Consider the following 21549-nt stretch of genomic DNA (forward strand, 5'->3'; position numbering starts at 1 on the left):
TAATGCAGTGATGCCCCGGCCTTGGGCACCATAATTGGTTAGTCATTTTGCCATAAATGTCTTGTTATTGCCCTGAAGCAAAAAAAGTGCAATGTGAAAACCAGTAACATTTTGTATTCCATCATTTTACCATATACTTTAATAACAAATAAATAATGTTTCTTTTGCAAATAACATAGTGTACATTTCACATTGTAAATGTAGGTTATAAAACATGTAGTCTTGTGTAAGTAAGCATTTCTGCTATTTAAAGTAATATATTTCATAATTTTGAGGTACCTTTTAGACGATTAATATAGTCATAGAGTAAGATGTAGAGCTGCATACGTTTCCAAGGCTCAGAGTGAGTACACTTCAGAGTGAGTACACTTCAGAGTGAGTACACTTACATACTTACAATACAAATGGTGTCATTGTTGGGTTAAGAGGATAGACATAGACTGACAGTCTGTAGTTAACATGTGTTACTCCAAAAGACACGTGGAGGCACTGTATTATCGTACATATGGGGCTAAGCTTACATTCTAAAGTGAATTGATGAGCTAGGTAAGAACCACAGGTAACATATTACAGATTCAAAGAACTTCTACGCACTGACAACACAGTTCTTCAATGTGATGAAGAGATAACCCCTCTCCTCTGCTGTTTTTATCACTAGTTGCCGAGACTGTTTGTTCTTGAGATTAATTGATTTTAGTATACCAAGAGCCAGCAATGCCACCTAACAGATGTCACAGAAAACGTTCACATAAAACTTGCATTCATTATGTTACAAAATACATGTTTATATTATATGCCATATTCTTAAGTAAACGACTACCTATTATGAGAGACGTTTTTTGCGGACTGTAAGAAATCATTTTTATACTTTTATTTTGTTCTGCACATTTTAGGCCCGAATGCAACTTGAGTGCTAGGAACATATGGTATCAATTAAGCGACGTAGCTTAGAGGGTCTTCTGTGGAATGCCGGTGTATCATATGACTGTTCCAATAGGATTCCTTTACGTATACCCTAACCAAATGTAAAGGGGTATAAATAGGCATGACTACAAGGACAAGGTCTCTTGCTACGCTCTCACCTTCATCTCACCAAGAATATTGAGCCTACAGTACCTTTTATTACCATTTGTTCCAGCACTGGTATTGTATGAATTGATAATTTGGTATCTAATAAACCTGATTAATAAGACATAGAAGCTGTGGTCTTGATTGCTGTTTGATCACTGGAGAAATTTAGATATTCAAGACAAAGAATATTCTAACACGGACTATTGCAAAAACGCAGAGACGGGAAAACATTTGGGATCCAGTTAGTAATTCAGCACATTAATATTTGATGGTGTTGATACACTCTAGCAAACAGTTGCTGTAATTTAAACACCTTTGCATTTAACAGCCTTAACCACACAATCCCATTTACTCTCTTTGCGGTCCATTTTCTGCTTCTTCATGTTTTTGCTTTGAAAGGGATCATTAGTATCCTCTTCTTCAGCCTCTGATACAATTTCCATTTTCTGAATTATTAGCTTAATAAGTTCATGCTGCTTCTGCATGATTAACGACAGATCTTTTAACCTAAACACACACAAATAATAATCAAATAGAGGTAAAGCAGTACCTGTAAGCTGCATGGAGAGCTACATTTTCAGGAAAAACTAGAATAGAATAGTATCTAAATATAATTAAGCATTTACAATATTTTAAAAGTGGTGAACCAATAAATTAGCATTAAATGTGGATTTTTATTTTTTGTTACCTTTAACTGCACATATTATAAGAGGTAAAACTGGGAAGCGATGCGCTGCTTTCAATTTTTTTATTTTTTCATACTGAATAATGGATTATATAGATGCATATGGTTTAAAAAGTTCCACTTGTACTAAAAACCCAATTTATAACACAGAGAAATTACAGTTGTACAAGGATATAGCAAAAATGTTGAAAACATCGTCCACAAGTGTCCTGAAGGGGTTAATATAGTAACGTTTGTTCTTCATGTTAAGGGCTATGAGCTGAATTTGGCAACATGATCTGACACATACAGTAGATGCTATCTTCATCTTTTCTGCCTTATGAATTATATCAGTGGATATTTGACCATGCTAAACAGAGATAAAGAAAAAAAAAACTGCAAAGCATCCTAAAATGCAACTAAAGCCAAAAATTTATCTGCAGATGTTGTTTGTGAATCAATGTAACTTTTAAATGAAAAAAAAAACCAGACCTGTTTTTTTGCTTAAAAAGTTCCATCTCCACTGTTGTGTCACTACTAGGAATTTCTGCTTTAAAGTTCTCACAAGTGAGAAAATACTTAAGAAAAGTCTGAAAAAACAAGAAACCCAAACCGTTACATGTATTTTCTAAGATAAATAGTACCACATATGAATTATACCAATATCATGAAGCGTAATGCTGTTCAGAACATGCACAAGACTACACACATTAAAGGAACTCCTCAACACACACAGTATTCATGAATTGCCTCCCATCGATACATATTAGTTAATAAATTAATAATAAATGAATTACTGACTCAGTTGGAGTAAGTCATATGTGCTAAAGGAGCAGCAATAAAAAGATGCACTAATGTGTGCTTTGGGGGAAAGTGGCACCACAATTCATCAATAAGTAGGGGATTGATGCAGTTCACCAAGACCAAGAAATCAATCTTTTGTGCACACATGGGATGAGGGTTGGTAGGTCTATACTTACAGAGTTAAAAGCAATTCCCCAAATTCTTGGTCTGTTAGGGTACACAGTAATACCGACTTGATCTACATGCTTCAAGAACCAGTAAGGCAGCTTCTTCTCCAGATTTGTATGGAGGCTCACCTTATTGGAAAACAAACATGATCACTTCAGTTTAGAAACATCAGCCCATCTTTCCACCTGTTGCGAAAGCGTTATGTCCAGGATAGCCTAAATATACACAGTACACCCATTGTTAGTTTGACGTTGTCCAAAATGACTTGTTCTCCAGCAGGCTTCCCCTTCTGGGAACCAAAAGGCAGAGCTACACCAATGGTTGTTGGCTATATTCAAATATTAACAATAAATATTAAGAGCACAACCCAATTTAAATCATAATGTGTGTTGCTCTTCCAGGTGCCCTCAAACCACACTTTTACATCAGTAACAGCTCTCACATGGATACACTGGGTATCTAAAATCAAGACTTTTTGAAGAGTATAACCTGCATTGCTATCCTTTTCAGTGCTGCATTTCGTTGTACTTCTGCAATATCACCAACAGCCAAACCAATCTAAAATATGTAAAACACAAAAAGGAGTAGTTAGTGCAAGTCAACCAAACGTTATTTAAAAGTTGCCATATTTTCCAATATATAATATATATATATTATATTATAAAAACCCAAGTCTCAAACGCTACAAACTACATAATAAATATAGACGCGCAACCCCTTTATGTAAGCTTTTATCCCGTGTGACAAAAATACACAGAATAAAATCTGATTTGTTGGTTTATTTAACATTGCTCCAAGTCAGTTTATGTTACAAGATGACATTCCCCAGTAATCATGGCTCCTAAAATATTACTGCTGGCATTTTATATTTTATTCTATGAATGTACATTTTAATTTGTCACCAAAAACAAAACTGTCTGACTCCTTAGTTTAGTCTGTATTGTCAACCCCCGGACTCACAAGCAAGTTCATAAGGAGGATTGGAATCAGCAATGTGAACATGATGAGATGGAGGAAGGTGAAGAATGGGTATTCTATTTGGTTGTCAAGCAGAGGATGAAGAAATCCATCGTGATAGTTAATATCTCCCAGCATCATGGTGAACGTCTGCATTAATGCCAGGTAAGGGTTGCTGAAGGTTGTCTGAGAGGAAAAAAAGAAGTACAACTTATTTATATGAACATATGATACGTTATGGCAGCTCCCTTGATATAAAATACACAGAAAAGCCTCAGTCACATAGTATATTAGCGAATTGTTATTCATATCTCACTATTAAAGGCTTGTCTTTAAAAACTCAAAACATTATTCTTTACAATACATTCTTTGAAATAGAACTCTCTCTCTTTCACAGTTTTTAGCATGAATGTAGTCCAAACAAGCAGGCAGTGTAACTGTTTTGGGAATATTTCGTTTAAAGTATTGCAGAAATATGTTTTCTGGTTCTGACACAACTAGCGTGCCTAACCAATTCCCTACCCCATCCCCTCTCCCAACCACTACACAGGCATACAATAGAAGGGAGGGAATTTAATGCTCGCTCAGAAGTCTAAGGGCAAATTCCCCCGGGTGTGCTCCGAATTCTTTAAACAGGACTGGTTCAACTTGGGTTGGCTTGTTATGGAAAGAGGGATCTCAATGGGGTCACATAGCATGACGTTATGAGACTCCATGTTGGTAACATGGGTGCTATGTGCAGCCTCGTGCTCTGCCAGGGGGCTTCACCTGTGTTCCAGCCTCGTGCTCTGCCAGGGGGCTTCAGCCGAGTTCTGTCCATGTGGGCTATCCAGCTACAGCGCCCGGCCGTGGACTTTCCTAGCTCTGTGTACCCTGCCAGTTACCCATCCCCTCCAAGATCCACACACTATTCACTCCGAGATCCATACCCAATTTGCTTCGGGATGCGTACCTTATTTGCTCAAAGATCCGTGTCCAAAGTCTGTGTGCTGCCGTGCCATTGTGTAAACCAGTTCTATTTGCATATACCTGATCTGCCAGTATACTCCAATATGGACTATAGCCTACATATGCAGCCTTGTGTGTGTGTTTTCTGCGCCTACCTATCAGTCATTATGCATCATGGGGTACAGACAGAGCTCCTGGTATCCCCTGCACCTGGACTCCTCCTTGGCTCGTGTCCTGACAGCAGGGCTCAAGTCATGGTCCAAGAGTGAGGTGAGTGAGCATGTGTACATAAATATTAGGATTGGGGAGATCAGTAATGTCCCTTTTAACTGGCCAATTAAAGCTTTTAAAGGCTGTGCGAAGTCACACTTCACAGTTTCCTTTTGTCATGTGCTGCACAGCCTCAAAAACTGAAGCTCTGGGATATGACATCATATCCTGGGTTTGGCCTAAGGCAGAGGCAAAAGGTGCCAGCCCAGCTTTGATGCAGCTGCTAAGCACAGGAAATTGAGATCATTGTATAGACTGTGTTATGCTATACACTTAAGGTAATGTTTGTAAAAAGCAACCCAAAAATCATATCAATTCAATTTTTGAATTTGAATTTTCCAGAGAGTACATTAAATACCTGGAGAGACTTAATGGGTTAAAGGCAATGCAGTCCCATTTATTCAGCTCCATGGTAAGCAATACAGTCATGGTTAGCCAAGATGTGTACCTATAGTAGGGCAGGCTAAGCAATGTATGTAAATATAGTGTGTCTGGAGCCTCAATAATAATGCATCAAATAGATGCGTTTAAATAATATTTCATTGCTGGGTATGCAATGATATCAGTTAATATAAGCAACTTTATATAGGTTTGTTCATCATACACATCTTTTAAAAGATCTTGTGGGATTTGTGAAAAGTGACAGATCCGCTTTAATGAAATACAACATACCATTAAAAAAAAAGTAAAATAGCAAAGCAGAATTTGACAGTTGTTGCATACTAACCTGGGGATAGAGCAGAACAAAAAAGCTCAGCCCAAAGCCCAAAATTAGAAAAAAGAAAAGAACCACAATTCTCAGCAGAGTTCTCAAGATCTCCCAGAACATTACAATATAAATTCCACAGTTTTCAAACCTAAAAGAAATGTAGATTGTTTTACATTACAAAGCAATTCATAGAATGTTTAAATATTTAAGTTCATTTCACGTGTTCTAAACTAGAACGCAGACTATAGACGCTGTATTAATATTTTTACACCCTTTGGTCAAAAACGGTAATCCAACTCTGCTTACTCTTCTTTTAAATGCATTCAGCAGCTAGTGTTCCACATTCTTTTGCAAACACACAATCATTTTTTCATATGTGTATTTTGTGGGGATATGATGGATGGGGAACATATTATCTCCTATTGGTGACACAGTGCATCCAACTCTGATCTAACACACTTAAAGCATCGTTCCTGTAATCCTCAATAAATGTGGTAGGACTATTATTATAACACTGTACCTTTGAAGATATATTAGAAAGTTAACCCATGATGCAAATACAGCCATTGAACCGAATTGCCACTCCCAATGTCCCATGGTTAGCGTTGGCCGCCATAACGATGACACAAAAATAATGCTTGAAATATATATTGCCCAGTCTATAATATTGCTGCTGTCCATCAGGTACTTCAGTTTCTACAAATTAAGGACAAAAATATTATAATACTGTTTATTTAGAAGGTCTGTAGTAGTACGAACACATGCTATCAATTTATGTTTTTCTATGTATAAATCCCATTACACCCGTCTACAGTGTAAGTATGTGTATACGCCATGTATGGAGGATGTAGTCATTCTATACTATTGTTATTTAGTTGGCTAGCTAGTAATCTACTGAACATTAACAAACACCAGGTAAATCAGCTAAGTTGTCACAAACACTGTATGATATAAATGTTAATAAGGAACACGTATGCACATGACTAATTTATCTTTAGGGAAGCCAATGACAATTCTAATTACCCCCCCCCCCTTTGACCTTATAATATTAAGATATGTTAACATACCTGTTGAAAGATCTGTATAAGCTCTTTTATGATTCCTAAGGAACTCGTGGTAAGTACAATGCCCATGCAAACTCTTGTGAAATACCTATCCTGGAAACAATACAGTTAAATGAATTATTCATGTATTCTAAATTACAGAATAACATATACATATATATATATATATATATATATATATATATATATTAGCATCCATGCCATCTGATCTGCATAGCATAAATAAAGGTTTGTTGGTATAATTATGATTATAGTAATTTTAGAATATTTCTCTAAATATTTAAGCGGTATATTTCAAATAGTGCTAATGAAAACAATGTTAATAATATATATATGTACATACCTTCAGTTGTAATGCTCCTGGCTTTTGTGTCACATTCGCATTGAGGGATTCTGGCCTAACAGCATTCATGACCAGCAGGGTTAAAGGTATTAAGCCCAGTGAATAAAATGCCAGGTTTAGGAGATGTGCTTTAAATCCATAAGCCATCCTAATAAAAGAAGATCATTAGTGGATTTATTTGCTTACACTGTGGACCTCATTTTATCACTCACAACATAATTATTCTATCAGTTTTAAGCCAGAAAATGCAGCCCTGCTGCTACAGCTGCCCTCCTACTCCATGGTGTAACTATTCATGCCACTGCTTGAAGTTAATGGAAGCACTTACTACAAATGCATATATGGGATTCGGAAGAATCGTCCCAAGCATTTATAAAAGGGAACAACATGAACATTTTAAGGGACCACAACACAGCCATCAAGAGTGTCCCTTTAAATGTTTAAAGATGCAAACTATTGGAACGGTTACAGTCTTTAAGATGTACTGAAGAGTAAGAAGTGATACATTAGTAAACGTTTAGCATTCCACTTTCTTACTGTAGGACAAGATGTCCTTTTCTTCATGACGAAGATGGATGGATGTATAGATAAAAAATCTTTTCTTTAAACATTTTCATATCTCTACATATATGTTCATTTTACAGCACCTTTGTAAATGTAATAAACTTGTTTTAGTGATCTGTTTTTTAAATACATACCATTTCATAAGCAAATACTCTTTACAAACTGGATGAGAAAGCAGCTCTACACGGTTATGATTCACCATGGCCTAAAAAGAATACCAATTCAACTCTGAATATACTGTTTTAAATATTCAAAGTCATATTTGACATCTAGTATTTTTTGCAACAATTAAATTATAATTAAATAAGACATCACAGAAAATTCTCATACAGTGCAGTTATTTCGGTTTAACCTATCATTCTAAATAGTTTGTCTATAGGTTGCTTGTGTTTACATTTCGTCATATCTTATCAGATAGTGGGGTGTAATCAGTAATATAATATATAATGCAGTGCTTTGAAAAAGTATTTTCCCCTTCCTGGTTTCTTCTATTTTTGCACATATGTCTCACTTAAATGTTTCAGAGCATCAAGCTAATTTTAATATTAGAGAAAGATAACCCGAGTACACACAAACTGCAGTTTTTAAATTAGGATTTTCTGTATAGAAGGAAAAAGGCTACCCAACCTTACCTTCTCTTTGTGAAAAAGTAATTGCCCCTTAGTTACTAAATCAACTACTTAACCATATGTAATTGTAAAATGGGTAAATTTCACTAGACACACAGGCATGATTGCTGCCAGCCCTGATGAATGTAAACATCAATTAAAAAGAACCTGTCTTGCAATGTGAAGTAGGTAAAAAGGTCTCAAAAAGCAGCACATGATGCCACGATCTATCAGTCTGGAGAAGACTACAAAGCCATTTCTAATGCTCTGGGGCTCCAGCGAATTACGGTGAGAGCTTTTATCTACTAATGGAAAAAAACTTGGAACAGTGGTACACCTTCTCAGGAATGACCAGCCTACTAACATTCCTCCAAGAGTGCATCAACAACTCATCCAGGAGGTCAGAAAAGAACCCAGACTAATGAAAAGAACTGGTATCTATGGGAGTTGCAAGGCAACAACCACTGCTGACCAAAAAGAACTCAAAGGTTCATCTTACACTTGCCAAAAAATATCTTGATGACCTCCAAAGACTTTTGGGATAACATCCTGTGGACTGGTGAGTTAAAAGTGGAACTTATTGGAAGACATGGGTCTCATTATATCTAGCGTAAAGCTAACACAGCATTCCACAATAAGAACATCATGCCAACAGTCGAAGAAGAGATGGTGGTAGTTTTCTACCAGAAAATCCTAAAGGAGAATGTCTGGCTTTCAGTTTGTGTCCTAAAGCTCAAGAGCAGTTTGGTGATACACTTGGACCATGATCTGAAGCACACAAAAAAATCCACCTCTAAGTGGCTCAAAAAAGAAATGAAGGTTTTGGAGTGGCCTAGTCAGTGTTCTGACTTGAATCAGATTGAGATGCTGTGACATGATCCTAAAAAGCCAGTTCATACTTGAAAACACTCTAACGTGAATTAAAACAATTCTGCAAACAAGGGTGAGCCATAATTCCTCCGCAGCAATGTAGAGGACTCATTGCCAATTATCGCAAAAGTTTGTTGTGGCACATCCAGTTATTGGTTTTAGGGGCTCTTACCTTTAATAAATGGAATTGCATCATGTTTAATTACGTTGTTTTATATTAAAACTAGTTGGATGATCTTAAACATTTAAATGTGACAAATAAGCAGAAATAGAAGAAATCTGGAGGGTGCAAATACTTTTTCACAGTACCGTAGTTCCCTGAATCCATCAGCTGGAGTTTAATAAATGGCTACATTTAACATTATCAGCATGGCTATCACTTCTGTGTCAGGTAAATGATTATTTTTTTTTATTTTGGAAGAATACATATTAAAGTACTCAGAGAGCTAGGGTTACCAGCAGAGCACTTAAATATGCATTCTTCTATAGTAAGGTGTCAGGGTTACCAAACTGTTCCTTTAAAGAAAACTCAAAATATTTGTCCCTATACTTATTTAGCATATACGATTCAAAAAAACTCACATTTAATGTTGTCAAAGGTTCAAAAATCACGTCCTTCTTTGCCTTGTTAGCTTTTTGGAAGCTGAGAGGGCACTGGAGATATTTGAAGTTATATTCAATCTGAAACATTACAACACACAAGATATTTTATACACGAGTACCATAAAAACACAAAATATACTATACCAGGTAAATTATAATATCATCTAGGGCTGCAACTAACGATTATTTTAATAATCGATTAGTTGGCCGATTATTTTGTCGATTAATCGATTAATCGGATAAAAAAATACATTATTTTAAATTGAAGAAAAATTGCAATAAAAAACGTACAATTTACACTTTCATCTCTTTATTGCAATGGCCTCTCTCTATTCACCTTCTTATTTTACTGACATAATAATAAAAGCTACAAGAACCCAAACACAGTGCTTCTCAAACTAGGTTTTAATACAAAGTTATTAGTAAATATTAATTCATATGTTAACTATTTTTCATATTTAATAAAAACTGAGAAAAAAGCCTTGTTTAAATTTTTTTATTTACCAAACTGCCCCCAGTTATGCACATCAGACCCCCAGCTTGCCACTCTGCCCACATATATGCCTTATACCTCTTATATGCCAGATTCCACTGTGCCCCCTGATATGCCACTGTGCCCCTGATATGCCTTATACTGCTTATATGCCAGTGATATGCAACTGAGCCCCCTGATATACCTTTTACCCCCAGATTTGTTTTATGCCCCCTGATATGCCTAATATCCATATGCCTTATACCCCCTATATGCCCTAAAAATTCATAATACCCCCCATACACCACTATAACTCACCCATACACCACTCTGGCTCCTCCCCCTCCCAAACACCACTCTGGCTCCTCCCCCTCTCATACTCCACTCTGCCTCCTCCCCCCTCCCATACATCACTTTGGCTCCTCCCCTCCCATACATCACTTTGCCTCCTCCCCCTCCCATATACCACTCTGCCTCCTCCCCTCCCATACATCACTTTGGCTCCTCCCCCTCCCATACTCCACTCTGCCTCCTCCCATACACCACTCTGGCTCCTCCCCCTCCCATACTCCACTCTGGCTCCTCCTATAATAATAATAGTGTACATTACAAGACTATGGTAGAAACAACTATGCTATTTTTAATTTCATTTGTCTTAAATATTTTTTTTTATGAAATGAGTGGAGGTGTTTTGGGTTGTGTCATTTAAACAAAACATTACATCATTGGGCAAAGCATAGAAATATCTTAGAACTCTCGCCATACTATAATACATACAGCAAGGTACTTGACTTTATTTTCTACCCTTTCTTATTTTACCATAACTGGTGGGTTGAAGTGTTTTATAAACATATCTTGAAACTTCAGTCTTACTTAATATTAAAATAAAAATCTTACGTAATAAGTTATTACTTTTAAGGATAGTGTCAGACTATTACAAAAAACAAACCAATGAAGCGGTATACATTTTTGATAAAACTTACATAAAAATCACAACTTTTCTTGTCAACGTTCGCCTCAACCGTGCATCTGTCAAGAAGAGTCTTTAAAACAATTATAGCACAGTTATGTTAATTCCAAAAAACATCCCCACATATTATAATTCAATTGACAATACTGTGCAATTCTATCTACTGGTCTATCATGAACACCAATCTCACAAATAAAGGCTTATACCTATAAGAGAGATAATCTAAAGAAGTTTAATTGGCAGACCACTCTGAAATACTTGAGACACATAATACAATTATTATACTTTTTCTCGCATTCTTGGTTGAGTGTCATATGTTGAGCAAGGGTCAATTGGAAATGTAAGCATTAAAGTTAAAAAAAAAACCTATAGCCTTTATATCTTCTCTGGGAAATCTATAAGAATATAGTCAAAATATAGTCAGATATATAGTTTACAATTTTGGCTGTCCAGCTTTAAAACACATAGGGTTATACGTAAGATAGATGTGTGTATATATTTATATATATATATATGTGTTATATATATATATTTTTTTAAACATGTGATACCTACTTATAGCAAGATACCTACTTTTAAACTTTCTGGCAGATAAGAAACCATTTCAATAATAGGGCACTCATAGCTAGACTCAAGGGAAAATTCAGATAAAACTTCTTCCCACCTGAAAATTAGGCAAAAGTTACCAATCGCAGTAGACTGCAGGGACATCAAAAATATTCAGCAGACATTTAATGTTTAACCTATATGTTACGTATAGCTCCAACCACTCAATGCCTTCCTCCTGCTGTCAGACTACAGCTCCAAGCATTCAACTCCAGACATTCCCTGCTTTTCAAACCTTACTCCTATTGTTTGTATCATACTCCTTACCTATCGCTCTGGATTGCAGCTTGAACCACATCTTTTCTTCCATGGCGTATTGCTTCGTGAATGAAAGAGGCCCCATTTATATTCATGGTAATGGCCGCTCCACTGTCCAGGAGGAGGATCACTGCCTTGGCGTGGCCCTCTAGTGCAGCCAGGTGCAGCGCTGTATTCTTATAGAGCAAAATTCATTCATTCAGTGGATGAACAAAAGAAATTATGTGCGTATTCTACACGGGTCATCTGCATATTTAATTCCAAACCCGCATTGAAAAATTTAGTAGGTGGTGTTGTTAACATTTACATATAAAAACAAAAAATTGGACAGCAGATAAAAAAAAAAACTTTTGGCCCATCTAGTCTGCCCATTTTTCCTGATGTAAGACCTTAATCAGTCCTTGGTCTTGTCTTAGATTCAGGATAGCTATCCCATGTATGGTTAAGTTCCTTAACCACTCTATCGCTTGTGCTGGGAGGATGGTCCATTTAACTACCACTCCCTCAGTAAAGTAAAACTTCCTTAAGTTACATCTAAGCTTCTGACCATCTAGTTTTAGATTATGACCTCTTGTTCTAACAATTATCCTCCTTTGCAACAAGCTTCCGCTCCTGTACTTTGCTAAACTCACATATCCCTTTTTTCCTCCAAACTATACATACTGAGATCCCTTAGTCTTCCTGAACTTTTATCCACTCTTTCAGATCAAATCCTCTCTTCCACCTTCCATCCATTGTGTATGGTCTTGCATCGATGTCGTCTATTTATTCTGTGCTACGCTTAATTAACCATAATTAGAACTGCAGTGTCAGGGTAGCACATGGGCAATTGCTGTAAATGGAAGAATTTGTAAAAGTTGACTGGATGAACTCACAGTTCTGTACGTATTTTTTCCAAACATAAAACTTGTTCAGAAAACAGGCCACGTATGTTGAATTGTGCCGTGGAAACATGTTTGATGGCACTTAATCCAGTACTCTCCGCCAGGGGTGAATAAGTTAATGCTGCATTAGACAAATTATTTAAGTGTGCCAAATTGGAGGCTTCCAGCAACATGTTGGATCAAGACACATAACCCTGAACAAATATCTGCATTCTTGAAACTAGCTCTGCTCTGTTTAGCTCCAGACCAAGAACGTGGAATGATCACTAGTAATATGTGCTTCTGCAGATGCGTTTTATAAATAGAAAAAAGCCTAAAGTAAAGGGAAGTAAAATGCAGTTGTTCAATAATACACTGTTGGTAGGGGTGAACGTATTGCTTAAAACATACCTTTTCCTTGTCTGCTTTGTCAATTAGACCAATAGAAGTATCCAGAAGTACTTTGATTGTGCGGGTATAGCCACCAAACGCAGCATAGTGCAGAGCTGTCCAGCCGCGGTGGTCACTTAACAGGAGGAGCAAAGTATGGTTGATGTTAAATGTGGTCGGGCGGCTATCCTTTTACAAAGCACAAATTCATCAAATTCAACATGGAACATGCAACATGGAAAAGCAACATAACTATTGCCTAAAGTCCATTTTTTACCTTAAAAGAAGGGCTCCCCTTTTCAGCAGAAGAAAAACTATTTTTTCATGTCCACTTTCTGCAGCCAAATGAAGAGGTGTCATGCCTTTCTCATCTCCGTCATTGAGAAGTCGCGTATCAGACACAAACCTTAGAAGTCTCTGGCAGGTGTTAATACGGCCATAACTTCAAAGACACATGGAAAGGGTGTTACGCCATTCAAAAACTATTTATTTTATTTAAGTGTTTCTAATATAAAATAATATTTTTATTCAATACAATTGGATGTCCCAAATGAACATTCATTGTAATTCAAATCGTATGGACCCCAGAGCCCAGTGTTACCTATTTTTGTGACCACCACCAACTCGGCCTTTAGTAACTTAAAATAAACCTATTAAAACAGTCAATGATTTAGGTTTGTTTGGTTTCCTTTCAGCGCAGTTGTTTAAAGAGTATTTCCCATTAGCAACGCTGAGATCTACAACAAAACTAGCATAACACAAGAAATCCTGTCTCAACGACCTACCTCTTGTTCTGAACCTACCTTTATAAAGGCTGCTAGAGCCAATCAGCTTCCACCAAAGGAGAAAAATAACTTACAAAAATGGGAAAATACAGGGTGGAATAATGTTTATTAGCGGTCTCCTGATTTAATTGACAATTATACCTAGACCCATATCTATCATTTATTTGAAGGAACTTTTTGGACCGCTCTTTCATAAATACCTTAGAGCCAGTTCAAGTTTGAACACTGAGCTATTTAAATAAACAATTCAGATATTTCAAACATTGCTGGACTGTCTTCATTGACTTAAACTACCAATTTATTCAAGGGGAAATATTGGTAACTTTCCCTGTTTTTTTTTTTTTGCATTACCAGTATCCCTATTAAATCCAACTGCAAGATTGGGTCACGTAAATGCTTTCCTTAAACATATTTTAGTGAATAACCCCAAAATTGTCAGAAGAGAGATTCTGTATTCTTAGTGACAAAGGCCCTAATGTCACAATGGTTTGGAGACAGCGGAAATAAAATATATGGGCAGGGGGCAATAAAAGAAATATAATAGAGTAGCATTGGTGGGGTACTAAAACCATCATCAAAATACAATATGCTAAACCTGCTATGTCAAGGTAACATGGAATAGGTGTGTTGTAGGAAGCATACTGGTACAGAAACAAAGTACAGGGGATTACCAAATTTGGGTTACATTCAAGTATGAATTGTTACTTTTGGGCCCCCAATTAAATGTAAACCCTTACCATGCAGCAAAGTGCAGCGCTGATCTTTTATTTTTGCTTTTTGAATAAAGAGAAACATTGAGACCAAGCAGATTATTGATGGAGTTTGGAACGCCCTGACGGCAAGCGTAGTGGAGTGGGGTGCAGCCTTCGGAGTCTTCATCACTTACTAGTGCCTTTATGTTCTCCATCTGATTCGGATAAATAGAAATCAAAGCAAATATGTTATATAAAATGTACAATAAATGATAGCCCATAAGGTTCAAATTAATTTAAACATATATATGACGTACCTGGAGACATTCATTATTAATGTTTTTCAGGCCTCCTGGCTGTAGTACTGCCAAATGCAGGAAGTTCCTTCCATAGTTATCAGTAAGCTTTACATTTGCACCTAAAATAAAATATTACATGCAATATTATATAGCAAGGCAAAACATTTTCCTTTGAGCGTTAAATACAGCATTCTATACAGTAATGATATTTCATTTTGCTCAAATAAACTCTCTTTATCGGCAGACTTGGACGCTGCTATTGTTGTCAGTCATGATATTTTGGGAAACTTTCCCTGCTTAGACACCACGCTGAGCTGATTCCCTATGGCAATGCTGATGAAGTCTGTTCCTGCATAGATCTTCATGGGTAAGAGGGTCCCACTGGGAAATTAAAACCAAGACATTCAATTGTTTACCACAAGGCAGTATAATAAGAAGCCTGTGTGTTTGTCTGGTAGACCAAGATAAGTTACTCATAAGAAATGGAACTGTCTAAACATTAAGTAAGAAAAAAACCAATATTGTTAAAATCTTGTTTTTAATACAATACAATACTAGTTTAAAAAGTTGATTGGAATACCCTTTTAGGTACTCCCGTAGTAATAATATATATTTTTGCATCTGCTCATGCTTAAGGATCCATGATATGACATGAAGCAGTTGAGTTGCTATGAGGCTGCCTCCATTACAGAACTGTAGGAAAAAAATGAATTAAAAGAGATAGAAGGCAAAACGCATTTCTCAATTGCTATACCATGTAGTCGTACTATAATAAAGCTCAGTCTAAATCTTTTGACTGTAAATTTCTTGCCATCACCTCCTCTTTTGATCTCACACAGCAGATTAACTCCCCTGCTCATAATGATGGCCATACCCTGGACCTTATTTACTCTAGCATGTGCTTTTTCTCAAAACTTCTCTAATTACCTTTTACCCCTCTTTGACCGCCACTTCCTATCCTGCTCTCACATTGCCTCCTACTCCTCTCCAAAGAAACCTTGCCTAACCAGAGACCTTAGCTTTTTCAGTCATAAGAAATTATCAACCAATTTACTCCCTTTCCTCTCTCCCATCTCAAACATGTCATGTCCTAACCTTGCTGCCTACAACTGCACAACTGCTCTTGACAATGTAACCCCATCCACTACTTACTCCTCTCAACCCTCACGTTCAACCCTGGCACACAACAGTAACCCGTCACTTATGACGCTATTCCCATTCTGTGACTGACTTCTTGCATTACAGATTCATGCTATTCTGCTACTATTCTGCTGTCACAACCTACTTCACCTCCCTTATCTCCTCTTTGTCTCGTAACCCTAAACGTCTCTTCACTATCTTTAATTCCGTTCTTCGCCCTATCACAACTACCCCTTCCACTAACCTTCAATAATAAAATGTAAACTCTCAGATATGAAATATCAGCACTGTCCCTCTATACTCTATACTGCACGTCCCCTCCCCTTGACTCCTTACTCTTGTATTCACTAAACTCTTCTCTACATTTAACCAATTCTCTCCTGTCACAGAAAATGATGTTCATGCTCTTCTTCATTCCTCTTGGCCAACCACATGTCCCTTTTAGCCAATCCCTTCTCACTCTACCCAATCTCTGTCATCTGCCTTGGTCCCTACACTAGCTCCTATCTTCAACCTTTCCCTTTCTTCAGGATCTGTCTCATCTTCCTTCAAGCATGCTACCATAACTCCTATCTTGAAAAAGCCTTCCCTGGACCCAACTGATCTGTCCAACTACCATCTAATCTCTCTACTTCCTCTCGCCTCCGAGTTTCTTATAAGAATTGTCTAAGTTTCTCGACTCCAACTCTTTACTCGATCCTGGAGTTAAACACCCCTCCTCCCAGGGCCCTCCTCACCTGTTGTTTCTATATGTAATCTTGTTATGTTATATACTAATTGTTATCTCCTGTCTACTGTTTGTACAGCACTGCGGAATCCGATGGGGTTATATAAAACAATAAATGTTAAAATATCTTTAAGACTGACCTCATTAACAGGTCCACTTTTAATACTGTGCTCTTTCATGTGTCTGATTAGCTATCAGCAGTGGGAAGTCGATATGCTTGTTTTCCAAAGACAGAAAACAATTTCATTGATAGCTGTGTTTGCGTTAGAGAGTTAATAAGACTGGAATATATTAAAACGTTTACATGATGTTTATTTTTCTAATTTAAATGTGCATTCATTAAACTTTTAAGAGAGCTGCATTGGAACACCTCCTATGCGCTCTGATCATTTGCGCCACTGCTTGGAACGGCAAATTAGTGGTAGAAAAGCTCTCCCACTGAAATCAAAGGGAGCAGTTTCTGCGCATACTCACAGAGGGTCTCTGTTACATACCTCCGCAATGCTTGCAGAGTCAGTGCTGGGGCTAAAGTATATCACAGGGCATGAGGTTTGCTCGGCTGAACATGTCTCCCACACGGCAAATAGCAGGGGACAGGGAAGGGGCAATCGCATATGGGGACACCACGAAAATCTAAATGGACAATTGAGCTATTACATGAATTAAAGTGCCGGAGTGTCCTTATCATTTGATAATATGTCCCTGAGAGCTCTATAAAGGACAAAGGGGTATTAAAAGGGGTGGCAGATCAGATATACTGTATAATGAATGAGTCACGAATAGAGTGGTAAATGGAAAAAATATATAAAAGATAAGTCAAGAGATTAAGTATAGCTTTTAAAAAACAATGAAATCAAAGTTCGACCCTCGTAATGAAAATCATTTGGCTTTACCTTTGCAAAGCAGCAGATTGACAATATTCCAAGCAGAACATGAAGTGGCTAATAGAAGAGGTGTACGCATCTCATCATCTTCAGCGTCAATATTTGCTCCCTGTAAATAAAACAAGTATATTATGTGCAGAAAATAGATAAAGCACGTGGAGCCAGCAATTAGTCTTCAGTATCTAAAAGGAAAGATGTACGATTTCTAATGGACTATTTAGTTTTGTAAAGCACTGAAGCTACTGTGCACTTTGTAAGTCAAATATTTAGCAGTTTATTCACTGTGGTGACTTACTGAGCAATAGGGTCACTTAAACTAGCGGCATAAAGGAAGTAGGAATCTACTAGCCTGAAACAGAGACAGGAGCACAAACATTGAACTGGCCATGTTAAAAATCTCTGTACCGCAGTGTAAAGAAAAGAGCATGGATAGCTGTCCACCGCTTTCTGGCTAGTGGGCATTATATTCCTGTGCCAACAATGGAGCAGATGAGATACAATCTGCTGAAACATTAGGAATGACTTAGAAGGACCAATTCTAATGCGATCAATGAAACTGTCAAGTCAGCGGGAAGAATAACTTTGTTGGTATGGCATACTCCCCAACATTGCAGGCGTACAAATCTGGGCACCTTTGTTGGGAGGGTGTGGGTAGAGGTGAGGTGGGCCAAGAAAAGAGGCAAGAAGGGGCAAGGCACCAAAAGAGGTCTGTGCGCTTGCAGCTATTGAACAACTCCATGGGGTGTTCAGAGGAGATCAGAGGGTCTCTCCAACTGGTCCATGAACCCTACGGCCCGCAAAAGCGGTCAAATGTTGAACAATATGCAATCAGCAGTATGTTTCATGTTCATTGACTGCTCCAATTTTCACTGGAAATTAAGCAAAATAGATGAAATATGTACACTACAGCATTGCTTTGGTTAGGATACCAAGCTAGGGAACGGAATGAAGTCATATTATATTACATAAATGTAAGGACACATGTTACAGCTTAACGGGTTTACAAAAGAAAAACATTCACACCCTTGAGCCAGACCTTAATTCTATAATAATTAACAGCCTAGTGCATATGAAGCTGGATCGGTCACATAGTATGTTCAGCTATTAAAGGTGCAGTAGCCAAAATAAACATATGGTAATTCAGGAGCACAGATCACGTGAGTGTACCATTAATACATATTTGTGTATACCAAGATAAAGATTTTTAATGATTAGTTACTGAAACAAATGGCACTAGGTTACAGATAAATCTCAGAACAGTGTGTGACTGTTACTGCAAACTTTTCACAAAAATATATCAAACTTTATTAGTAAAAAGACAATTTCTCCTTTTTCTAGCTACTCAGAGATGTGCCCCAAGTAGGATTGAAAGATAAATATATAGATAATAATAGTATTAAAGATACACATGTTTAATTTCTAGGCATTTCTTGAAAAAAGATAAATGCAGAAGCTATATGGTTATATGATGCACTTACTGATTTTTGCCTGCCATAATTTAATAAAAACAAGGCGGTTAAGGCCAGATTGGGTGGATAATAAAACTAAAGTACATATCGTAAAACTTAATTAGAAAAATTGTTCTGAAACCAAGGGCTCTATTCGGTATGGGGGGAAAAAAATCAGGCATCCGGATCCTACGTAGAATCAAGTTGTCTTGTCAGATAACATTTTGACAAATGCATCATACAATAACGATGTGCAAGCTTTTAACGCGACTTTGTTGGGAGGGCGTGGGGAGGGGTGAGGAGGGCCAGGACCAGAGGCAAAAAAGGAGCAGAGCCTGGGGGAACCCACCACCCACCTTACCCATGAAGGAGCAGTAAAGGAGGTCTGTGCTTTTTGCTCCTACAAGGTAAACACTTGGTATCGTAATTTAAAATGATATTTACCATTGATATCAGATACTGTGCCAGTTCAACATGATCAAACAAAGCAGATCTGTGAAGATATGAAAATGAACAAAACATTACTGAGCAAGAAAACATTTTTTCCTTCCTCTTATATTACCAGGTGTGTCTTTGTAGCTGAAAGTAAATATTAACAATCCATATACAGCATTGTTATAATAAAATGAATTAGAATGTAATCTACTGGTAGAGGATAATACAGTGAGAGAATTTAAACACACAAGGGATAAACATAAAGCTTTCCTTACTATAGGATCTGACCGCATAGGGGGTTTAAAACCCCTTACATCAGGAAAACGGGCAGGCTAGATGGGCCGGATGGTTCTTATCGTCGTCAAATTCTATGTTTCTATCTATACTCACTAACACACACTCATGCTAACACACGAACACAGATTCATACTCATTCACACACATAAACGCTTACACATACATATTCATACCTAGCCATACACATTGATGCTCACACACCTACATGAACTTACATGTTCATGTTAACACACATACTTATACATACATTCTCATTCTAACATACACTCATACATACTCCATTCCTTACCCTCTCGTAGTGCCCCCCCCCCACCTCACTGGCAGCTTTCTCCTGGCTAATCGCACACTGTGCCAGCAGCCTTGCTTTCACCGTGGGGTCAGGTAACCTTGCATTAGTGCCTCCCCATGCAGGTCCTTAATTGTTCCCAAAGGGCCAGTCTGACCTGCACACGCCCCTGGGCTAGCCCTCCCCTGTATGGTACACCGGTAAAAAGCCAACCTGCCTTCCAACTTCATTTTTAATTTTTGTATCACGGATGAATCATATGTGTCGGGTAATCATTAATGATGTCATTATTTAAATAAGAAAAACAGAACAAGCAGTGGATGAGGTAGAACCTTCATACAGACACAAAATGCTGTATGCTGCTTGTGCGTGCATTTATTCTGAGAAGTTATACGCTTGGGTATTTTATCTTGGGGAAGGTTAATATGTCATCACCTTGCAAGGAGAACCACCTGACAGTACTGGGATACACCTAAAGAGCAAACAGGAGATAAGATGGTGACGGGATACGGTAACTACACGTGGGAGAGAATGAAAAGCATGAGAATCTACTACCGAAGTTTAAAAAACATCTATGTTTTAACAAAAGGAAGATGCAAAACTTGACAACTAAAGAGCAATACTGGAGAACAGATGTTCTGAAGTCTTTACACATTAAACATTGTATGTTTATAATAAATATATAATAAACACATCTCTGTTGCATAAGTTTCACGTCTTGCTATTTACTAAATCGTGGAATTGTGAGGACTAGATTTGTATGTGGTCTCATTTGTAAGTAAATAAGCAAATAAACAGCACAATGCCATATCTAAATCAAATTTTGAATTAAAATGATTAATTACCAGTTAAATCAAATAACAGCTCTCCACTAATTCACTATTTTTTAACAATAAGCAGAGTCAAGGGCATCTGGTAAGATCGGTTTACGATCTTAGTAACATTTATCATGATGGAGTCTGGATATATTAATAATTAGTGTATGTCACTGAGGAGGAAATATGGTGCAAAAGAACATTTCCCATCTTACTTATGAAGCGGAGTCTCATTGTTTCCATCAGGCAGATCAACAATTTTCTTATCTCCTGTATAGGATGAAATCATGAACTTGACAATCTGAGTTGCTCCTTGTGTCGCAGCGAAATGAAGTGCGGTGGCATTGTCATTCTGCAAAAATGTATAAAAATAAATTATTATACAATAATTTCCCTAATTTTTAACCAAATTGATATTTATGTTTTTATATGTTTTTGTTTACTATTATTTTGTTAATTATTAGTTTAATGTATATATATATATATACACACACATACACACACACATACGTATATGTTGCCCTCCATTAATATTGGCA

At 37.2% G+C, this 21549-nt stretch overlaps 1 protein-coding gene across 1 annotated transcript in view; it reads right to left on the minus strand.

The window, feature by feature from the left end:
• Positions 1 to 295: 295 nt before the first annotated feature.
• Positions 296 to 21549, minus strand: part of TRPA1 (transient receptor potential cation channel subfamily A member 1) — a 28951-nt gene continuing 7697 nt past the window's right edge. Inside the window, exons 7-28 of the mRNA XM_053466914.1 lie at positions 21226 to 21362; positions 19622 to 19670; positions 17739 to 17838; positions 14997 to 15097; positions 14725 to 14894; positions 13480 to 13644; positions 13224 to 13338; positions 11959 to 12125; positions 11659 to 11749; positions 11099 to 11158; positions 9623 to 9721; positions 7697 to 7767; positions 6999 to 7146; positions 6659 to 6748; positions 6112 to 6287; positions 5610 to 5739; positions 3668 to 3850; positions 3197 to 3265; positions 2716 to 2835; positions 2228 to 2325; positions 1273 to 1578; positions 296 to 846 (exon numbers count right to left, since the gene is read on the minus strand). Of these exons, the coding sequence (XP_053322889.1) occupies positions 1377 to 1578; positions 2228 to 2325; positions 2716 to 2835; positions 3197 to 3265; positions 3668 to 3850; positions 5610 to 5739; positions 6112 to 6287; positions 6659 to 6748; positions 6999 to 7146; positions 7697 to 7767; positions 9623 to 9721; positions 11099 to 11158; positions 11659 to 11749; positions 11959 to 12125; positions 13224 to 13338; positions 13480 to 13644; positions 14725 to 14894; positions 14997 to 15097; positions 17739 to 17838; positions 19622 to 19670; positions 21226 to 21362 (2541 nt within the window). The 3' untranslated portion in view covers positions 296 to 846; positions 1273 to 1376. The remainder of the gene's footprint in view (positions 847 to 1272; positions 1579 to 2227; positions 2326 to 2715; positions 2836 to 3196; positions 3266 to 3667; positions 3851 to 5609; positions 5740 to 6111; positions 6288 to 6658; positions 6749 to 6998; positions 7147 to 7696; positions 7768 to 9622; positions 9722 to 11098; positions 11159 to 11658; positions 11750 to 11958; positions 12126 to 13223; positions 13339 to 13479; positions 13645 to 14724; positions 14895 to 14996; positions 15098 to 17738; positions 17839 to 19621; positions 19671 to 21225; positions 21363 to 21549) is intronic.

The sequence above is a fragment of the Spea bombifrons genome, chromosome 5, assembly GCF_027358695.1.
Source record: "Spea bombifrons isolate aSpeBom1 chromosome 5, aSpeBom1.2.pri, whole genome shotgun sequence".
NCBI lineage: Eukaryota > Metazoa > Chordata > Amphibia > Anura > Pelobatidae > Spea > Spea bombifrons.